General features: G+C 44.4%; 1 protein-coding gene across 1 annotated transcript; it reads left to right on the top strand.

Annotated features, from left to right (window-relative positions):
* Window positions 1-522: 522 nt before the first annotated feature.
* LOC138842240 (plastin-1-like) lies at window positions 523-8,650 on the top strand (the record flags this gene model as incomplete). Its single annotated transcript, XM_070043395.1, has 5 exons — window positions 523-664; window positions 882-990; window positions 4,801-4,964; window positions 7,445-7,574; window positions 8,518-8,650. Coding segments are annotated over exons 2-5 (497 nt in total), but the record flags the coding sequence as incomplete, so codon positions are not given.
* Window positions 8,651-9,142: the final 492 nt, after the last annotated feature.

Here is a 9,142-nt window from a genome sequence, read left to right as displayed (position 1 = left end):
GCTATGAAGTGATTTTTTTGGGGTAGTGAGATCGTGGGTTATCTTAATGTTCTTTGGGAAACGTTTTTCTCCCACAGTTCACTACGTATCCCAACCTCGCCTTCTTGTTTTCGTACAGCCTACTTGTACATCTTTGTTTTTCCCTTTTCATTTGTCTTGTGTACTCAGAGTTAGCAAGGTCCGCTGGTCCGAGAGGGGGTGGGTCACGTCATGCAGGGAAGGGGAACCCGTGTAGAAATGGCAGGGTTATTTCTCCAGATGTGCTGACTCGAACGTCCCCTTTCTGTGGACGTCACTCAGGGTTTTGAAGTGTGACCTTCAGACTTCATCCTTCCTATGTGTCATTGCGAGACTTTTCTCAAACTTGAAAGGCTTCTTTTACCGAAATAGTGGGGTGGAGTGTAAATGAGAATTGTATCCTGGGAGGAAAGTTTGGGCCTTATAAACACAGGGTGAGCAAAGGTAGCCTTCCTGACTCATAGTTATTGTTGGCCTTGTAGACTGGTAGAACATTACAAAGAGACCCAAGTTATTCTTGCTCAGCTCCAAATGCTCTTTCTCTGGCTGTTACCATGGTTTAATGTTCTCTTCCTTCCTTTCTTTTTGTCAGGTGTAGGACTTGAACTCAGGGTCTGGGCGCTGTCCCTCAGCTCTTCAGTTCAAGGCAAGCACTTTACCACTTTGAGCCACAGCGAGACTTCTGGTTTTCTGGTGGTTCATTGGAGATAAGAGTCTCATGTTTTTCCTGCCCAGGCTGGCTTTGAACTGCGATCCTCAGATCACAGCCTCCTGAGTAGATGGGATGACAGGCATGAGCCGTGGATGGCCCACCTTAAAACATTCTCTTTATGACATTGCTTTTTTTTTTTTTCTTCTCCTAGATCTGAAGAAGGACCTGAAAAAGCCTTTCCTGCCCAAGAATGGAAAACAGTGCCACCACCATCTCTCGGGAGGAGCTTGAGGAACTACAAGAAGCATTCAATAAGATCGGTATGCATGAGGAACAGTAAATACGTTATTTTAATTGATATCACTCTTCAGGAATGAAACAGTATATTTTTTTGTGTATGTGCCAGTATTGGAGATTGAACTCAGGGCATGGGTGCTGTCCCTTAGCTCTTTTGCTCAAGGCTAGCGCGCTACCACTTGAGCCACAGTGTCATTGTTGGCTTTTTCGTAGTTAATTGGAAATAAGAGTCTCTGGGTCTTTTCTTACTCTGGTTGGCTTTAAACCACAATCCTCATATCTCAGCCTCCTAAGTAGCTAAGATTTTTTTCTTTTTACTATTACTAATTTCCTTCACATTTATTCCTTTCTTCTTCTTTTTTTTTCCTATCTAGGTTTTATTGGCTTCTTTCTTTCTGTAAGATAAACTAAAGACTGGCATGAACTTCTCGGTGAACTGGACTTTGAGTTCTTTGTAGAGATTAACCTAGGTTAATGAATGACACTGTAATGGGATATGCTGCACGTGGTATCCTCAGTCCACAGGGGGAAAAATTACAGAAACACTTCCTTGTGCACAAAGACAAACTCTGCCCTCTGAGCCTTTGTCCCTACAATAATACAAATACTGTCTGAATTCATGAAGGACAATTGTTCACAACGGAGTTTCACTTTTGAAGATCCTACGTCTTTCTTTTTCCTTCCCCTGAAATTCACGCAGAATGTAAAAGCATTTGAGTACAGTTTGAAGGGCTGTGTATCTTCTTTGTTTTCCTTTTGCTTTTGAGACCCATGCAGTGTTCCTTCTTTGTGACATTCTCTTCTTGCCAGTTTTGTGTATTTTTTCCAAAAATGATCCTCAGACCCTGCTAGATGTCCAGGCTTTACCTTCCCCGCTTTGAGAACCTGATCAACAGGGAGGATGCAGGAGCCTTTTCTCGCTGTAGTTGATAAATGTATGAGCAAAAGGAGACCCCTGGGACAGTGGAGTGTTGTGGGTAATGAGACGGTGAGATGCCTCCCCCTGTACCCCTCCCCATCCGAAGTTTTCCCTGCGTCTGTAGACCTGTCTCTCAGGCAGTGATGAAAAATAAATCAGAGCTGGGCATTGGTAGCTTACTTACTCTAGCTCCTTGGGAGGCCGAAAACAGGAGGATTGTGATTGAAGGCTAGGCAGGGCAGAAAAGTTCACAAGAACTTTTTTTTTTTTTTGCTGGTCGTGGGCCTGAGCTCTGGGTCTAGGGGCTGTGCCTCAGCTCTTCAGCTCAAGGCTATTAGCACCCTACCAACTTGAGCCACAGCACCACTTCCAGCTTTTTTCTGCTTATGTGGTACTGAAGAATCGAACCCAGGGCTTCATGCATGCAAGGCAAGTGCTCTACTACTGAGCCACCTTCCCAGCCCAACAAGAACTATTCTTAACCCATAACTGGGCACAATGGTGTGTGTCTGACATCTCAAACTACAGGTGATTGACAGGAATATGGGCCCGGCCAGCACAGGCAGGGGGAAAAAAAAAATCGATGGCTCTCTGCACAGAAAGGAAATGGGCACAGCAGTGCATGACTGTGATCCCAGTGTTACAGGTAGTCTCAAAGAGGGTGGATCTGGGATCAGGCATGCCCCTGGGTGGGAAGAGAGACCCTAGCCTGAAAAATAAGAGCTGGATGGACAGCGCAGTTCTAGCATATACCACTTTAGCAAGCATGAGCTAAGCCCTGAGTTCAAGCCCCAGGACTGCCAAGAAGAAACAGCAACAAAACTGAGAGTCAGACTGCTGGGCCCATGAATTTAACGATCACAGTTTTCTTGCTCTTAGATTTTTTTCCCCCCATGAACCTAGTGAATAATGACCAAAAGGAATGAACTTGAAATGCAGGGTCAGATGCATTTCTAGAGATGATTACAAAGGAAGATTTATATTAAAAAGTAAAGTTCTTCAAAAAGGAAAGGAAAAAAAAATCACATGATTTACAGATCTTCCTGTGAAGCAGAGCGCCTTGTACAAATCTCTGGGTTTTCCCAGGTCTCCTTGTGAACAGTCACGAGTACATTGCACAAATACAGGATGTACACAAAAATCACTAAAAATGCATTTTATAGAGTATTATATGTAGTGCTAATTTTCCAACCAAAAAAAAGTGGGCAGTTATTAAAATGTTCTGTTCCATTTAGATATGGAAACAGAGGCAACAAGAACAAATGGGTCTTCTTGCCTGATTGTTATTTAACAGACATGTCTGAGCACAGTGCTACATGGACCTTCCCAAAATGTATGGATTAGTTGTCTCTTTTCTTTTTTTCACACACCAACTGTAATCCTTTTTTTTTTTTTTTTTTGGTGGTATTGGTATTTGAACCCAGGGCTTCATGTTTGCTAGACCCATTAAATTAATATTTAATGGAATATTAAAATAGTTAATAATTCTAAACAGTATCCTAAACTTCCATCTCAAGAGTCCAGAAGATAAGTTCCTTTCCTCATCTAATCCAATTACCGTGATGACAGCTCTTTTGTTGAGAGGAAAAAGCAGCCTAAGACACAAGCCAGTGGCTACCAGATGAGCTAAGTCAGTCTTGGCGATACCCACCCAGCCTGCAGGCACAGCATGCCACACGGGTGGTTTCTGGTGCCCGCTGGGCAGCCAGGATCTGCGGTGCCTTCATTCTGGGTGAAGAAGTGATATGCAGTCTCTAGGGAAAAACCCCAGGGAAGGGCATTTCGGTGATCACATGGAAACACCCAGAAAGTTGTTGCCAAGAGTCCAAATATAGCCGTGAGATTGCCGGCACACCTAATCTCAAAATGACAGCAGGCAGAATGGTATCATAAATACGTAATGAAGACGCGATGAATTATTGAAAGCGAAACAAGCTGTTGCCAGGAGCAGTGTGGGGCAAAAGTGCTTTACGTGGATTTTACAGGACACGTAGATCCTTTCTGCAAGGAGTATGTGGCCTGCGGATCTGTTTCATAGATCTAGTTTATAAATCCATTGCAGGAATTTACAAATATCAATCCATTTTACTAGAGTCTGAGTGCATGTGCCCCTTGACCACAGTGTGACATTTCTCTCCCCCATTTCTCCCACCCTCCCTCTTTCCCTCCCTACCTTCCTTCCTTCCTTCCTTCCCTCCCTCCTTCCTTCTTTCCCTCCCTCCCTCCCTCCCTCCTTCCTTCCTTCCTTCCTTCCTTCCCTCCTTCCTTCCCCTCCCCTCCCTCCCTTCCTTCCTTCCCCTCTTTCTTTCTTGGTACTGGGGTTTGAACTTGGCCTTGCCCCTATTAGGTATGTGCTCTACCTACCACTCAAGCCACACCTTCAGCCTTTCACTCTGGCTGTTTGGAGAACATTTTTTACCCTCTCCCCCCACACTTGTCTGCACTGCACCATCCTCCTGTCCAGGCTTCCTTTCACAGCTGGAGGCAGGTGCCTGCCCCCTCGCCCGGGCTTTTCTGTGAAAATGGAACTTTGTGACCATTTTTGCTCAGGCTGTCCTAGTATCACAATCCTGAGGTACTTTCTCTATGTAGCTACTAGCTAGAATGATGACTATGAGGTTTATTGCTTTGAAGCTTAGTCATTTCCCCAAACTGAGTTTCTTGCCCGAGCCTTGTCCATTCTATGCACTTAAAATCCATATAGCAGCCCTCAATCTATGAAGAGAAGCTGCAGTTAAAAAATGAATGTTTTAATCAAGTGTGGCACATGCTCTGCATAGTTCAGTTGTAGGAAGATACTCCCTGTCCCCTGGGGAAACAAGCACCCAAGGGTGTCCCCATCCTAGAGGCTGGCTCAGGGCTGATCTCCAGCAGCATAGGTGACGCAGGGCCCATCAGTAATCTGCCTTTGCAGATATTGACAACAGCGGCTACGTCAGTGACTATGAACTTCAGGACCTGTTTAAGGAAGCCAGCCTGCCTCTCCCTGGCTACAAAGTGCGTGAGATCGTGGAGAAAATTCTAGCGGTTGCTGACAACAACAAAGATGGCAAAATCAGCTTTGAAGAGTTCGTGTCGGTGAGTAATGGCCGGTCCACTGTTGGTCCTGGCTGGCTGGTGATCAGATTTGGCTCCAGGCAACCCGAAGGAGCCCACTTTAACATGAGGAAAATGCTCATAGCAGCTGTTACTGTGCAAGTAGTAATGTCTGCACATGACTCATAAAGCTGAGGACAAAGTCACAGCATGGAAGTCTGCTTTTTTAATTTTTATTTGTTTTAAAAATATAATAATTTTTATTTTTATCATTCAGGTATTGTACAGAGGGGTTACCATTGGCTAGAACCCAAGGCTTGTCCCTGAGCTTCTTTGGCTCAAGGCTAGTGCTCTGCCACTTCAGCCACACCTCCACTTCTAGCTTTTTGGCAGGTCCATTAGAGATAGTCTCACAGACTCTCCTGCCCAGCTGACTTTGGATCACAATCCTCAGATCTCAGCCTCCTGAGTGGCTAGGATGACAGGCGTGAGCCACCGGTGCCCAGTACAAGTCAACTTTGGGGAGTCGTCGGTCATTCATGATATTTGAGCTCAGCGCGTATTGACCATTACCATCAGTGGATACATAGTTAATGATGTCGATGTTATCAGGTTTTGCATTCTCTTTTCATCAGCTCACACCTAGGCAGTGAATCAGGTAGCAAGCATGAAGAGACAGGGTCCTACTTCCACGGAGGTCCCGTAGGTGAGGAGGACAGAGTTGTGCAAAAGGGACAGACCACTGCCGTGACACAGCCGTGTAGCTCATAGGAGCATTTGTAGCAGATGGAGTTGAAGCTGAAACTGGAGGACCCAAGGACTCAGGGAAGACTGAGATCTAAAGAAAGTTTAGATGGCAAAAGGGGGTTGGGGGGGGAATTAATGTGGAAGACATTAGAAGTGGCAGTATGTCATTGTGGCTTTAGAAATGGTGAGTCCTCTCACAAGAAGAAGAAAGGGACAGTGTGGTTACAGCCCAGTTCTAAGGAAGACCATGTAGCTGCAGACACAAGCAAGACCGTGTAGGGTTTGTCTGTCCTTCCTTCCTTCCTTCCTTCCTTCCTTCCTTCCTTCCTTCCTTCCTTCCTTCCTTTCTTTCTTTCTTTCTTTCTTTCTTTCTTTCTTTCTTTCTTTCTTTCTTTCTTTCTTTCTTTCTTCTTTTTTTTGTACCAGTCCTGGGACTTGAACTCAGGACCTGCTCACTGTCCATGAGCTCTTTTGCTCAAGGCTTGCGCTCTACCACTTGAGCCATACCCCTACTTCTGGCTTTTTTGGTGGTTCATTGGAGATAAGAATCTCATAGACTTTCCTGCCCAGGCTGGCTTCCAACCACCATGATCCCCAGATCTCAGCCTCCTGAATGGCTAGAGCTACAGTTCAGAGCCCATTAATGCCCAGTGGGTTTAACTTTTTATCGTTAGAGCAATAGGAAGCCAATGAAATAGGAAGAAAGAGTGAAGCGGTAAGATTAGATTTGTACTGAAAACCACCCAAATGGCTGTCCACTGCAGGGAGAAAGGATTTAGTCTATTCTTGCCAATCCCTGGAGAGTCTAGTACTAGTGACTAGAAAATGGAACTCCCAGCAACCCAAGCTATTTCTAAGAGCTAATTGGTTTATTTTAATACGCTGCCCTGTGTTACAAGAGCTGATTGGTTTAGTTTAATATACCTCCATGTGTTACAAGAGCTGTTTGGTTTATTTTAATATACCTCCGTGTGTTACTAGAGCTGATTGGTTTATTTTAATATGCCTACATTTGGGATGCTCAGACAAAGAAATGCCCTCACTAAGGTATTTCTTAAAATTTTTGTCATGTAGTTAGTTATTTCTTAGCTTTTCTCCATACAGAAAAGAGAACATCCTGGCACATCAAGAAGAAGAACAATTTTTTTTTTTTTTGGTTGGTCATGGAGCTTGAACTCTGGGCTTGGGCACTGTTCCTCAGCTCTTCAGCTCAAGGTGAACACTCTACCACTTGAGCTACAGCGCCACTTCCGGTTTTCCTGTGGTTTATTGGAGATAGGAGTCTCACGGTCTTTCCTGCCCGGGCTGGCTTTGAACCGCGATCCTCAGATCTCAGCCTCCTGAGTAGCTAGGATTACAGGTGTGAGCCACCAGCTCCCGGCAAGAAGAACAACTTTAACGTGTTCATTTAAAGTGTAGTTGTAGCTTGTCCCAGAGATTGGGGTACAACCATTTGTCCATTTTGTGTTAAGTGCAAATATATTGGATTCATGTTTCCTTCGGTGTTGTTTCAGATGAGTAAGTCCAAATAGATAACCTTCCTGTGGCCAGATCTTTCTTTCTTTCTTTCTTTCTTTCTTTCTTTCTTTCTTTCTTTCTTTCTTTCTTTCTTTCTTTCTTTCTTTCTTTCCTTTCTTCCTTCCTTCCTTCTTTCTTTCTTTCTTTCTTTCTTTCTTTCTTTCTTTCTTTCTTTCTTTCTTTCTTTCTTTCTTTCTTTCTTTCTTTCTTTCTTTCACAGTTATTTAATCACCCATTGCATTTCTATCCCATTTTAGCTAATGCAAGAATTGAAAAGCAGGGATATCAGCAAAACTTTCCGAAAGATAATTAACAAGCGGGAAGGAATCACAGCGATTGGAGGCACTTCCTCCATTTCCAGCGAGGGTACCCAGCATTCGTACTCAGGTAACCCCTGCTCCAAACTGGCCTCTTATCATCCATTCCATAGTGCTGTATTACATACTGATGTTCTAATCAAGCATGTACTGGAGAGGTGCTCTAGCACTTGAGCCACCCCTTCAGCCCTTTCCTTAAAAATTATTGTTGTTCACGGGGCTTGAACTCTGGGCCTGTACACTGTCCCTGCCCTCTTCTGCTCAAGGCTAGAGCTCTACCACTGGGAGGCACAACGCAACTTCTGGTTAATTGGAGATAAGAGACTCATGGATTTTCCTGCCTGGGCTGATCCTCAGACCTCAGCCTCCTGAGTAGCTAGGATCATAGGCATGAGCCACTGGTGCCCAGCTGCCTTCAATCCTTTTTCAGATAGGGGATTGGGCTTGTTGCCTGGCCTTGGACCTCTCCTATAGCTGGGATTACATGTATATACCATGATGCCCAGGTTCTTGGTTGAGGAGGGAGAGAGTCTTAGTAACTTTTTGCCTAGGCTAGCCTTGAACTGCCATCCCCCTTTTCTTCCCAAGTAGCTGGGATTGCAGGCATTTATTTTCGTAGATCTTAGGGTTTTTTTCCCCCTCCTTATTTAGGTGTACTTCTTACATGAGTATACATAGTTTTACATCTGAGTGTTTGTGTGTAAACATTTGACCTTTGATGGTGTGCTGCTGATTTATTTGATTTCTGAAGCAATAGATCCTTTGAAAGATGTTGGAATCAGACCTGATGTTTTTTGCCTGTGCAAAAACTAGTCCCTCCTTCCTCTCTCCTCTTAGACTGGATGAAAAAGTAGAATGAATTCCCCTTTCTTTGTTGTGTCCTTTGGAGTTTTAGTTGCATGTAATTAACAGCCACTTTTTTTTTTTTGAGCAGAAATTGACAGATATAGTTTTATAGGGTGATTAAATTCTGGGAAATAGATTTTTTCCTACCAAGGTTTTCTTCATTTCAGAGGAAGAAAAAGTGGCTTTTGTGAACTGGATAAACAAAGCTCTGGAGAACGACCCTGACTGTCGGCACCTCATCCCCATGGACCCCGGTGACAATAGCCTTTTCAAGTCACTGGCAGATGGCATCCTCCTTTGGTGAGCTGAACATCTCACAATGGGGGCTCCCTGTTTTCTGTCCCATCCATGAGCGCTCCATGAAGCTACAAGTAGGCAGATCCGTTGTCCTTTGCAATTAGCAGCTTGAGAGATGTCTATTGCATAGACCACGACTATGCTTTCTAGAATGATCTTCCTCCTCCAATCCTTTGTTTTCCTGATGCTTTTTTTTTTTTTTTTTGCTGGTCCTAGAGCTTGAAATCAGGGCCTAGGCACTGTTCCTGAGCTCTTCAGCACAAGGCTAGCGCTCTACCAACTTGAGCCACAGCACCACTTCTGGCTTTTTCTGTGTATGTGGTGCTGAGGAATCGAACCCTGGGCCTCATGCATGCTAGGCAAGCGCTCTACCACTGAGCCACCTTCCCAGCCCCTTCCTGGTGCTTTTTAATGTCTCTCATCGTCATCATGCCAGTACACTTTCAAGTGAGTCCTGTTAAAATGTTGGTCTATTTTCATGTGTCAACATGATTT

Source organism: Dipodomys merriami, unplaced genomic scaffold (genome assembly GCF_024711535.1).
Source record: "Dipodomys merriami isolate MVZ:Mamm:240054 unplaced genomic scaffold, mDipMer1.0.p SCAF_3313, whole genome shotgun sequence".
Classification (NCBI taxonomy): Eukaryota; Metazoa; Chordata; class Mammalia; order Rodentia; family Heteromyidae; genus Dipodomys; species Dipodomys merriami.
This window is presented reverse-complemented; position numbering and strand designations above follow the sequence as displayed.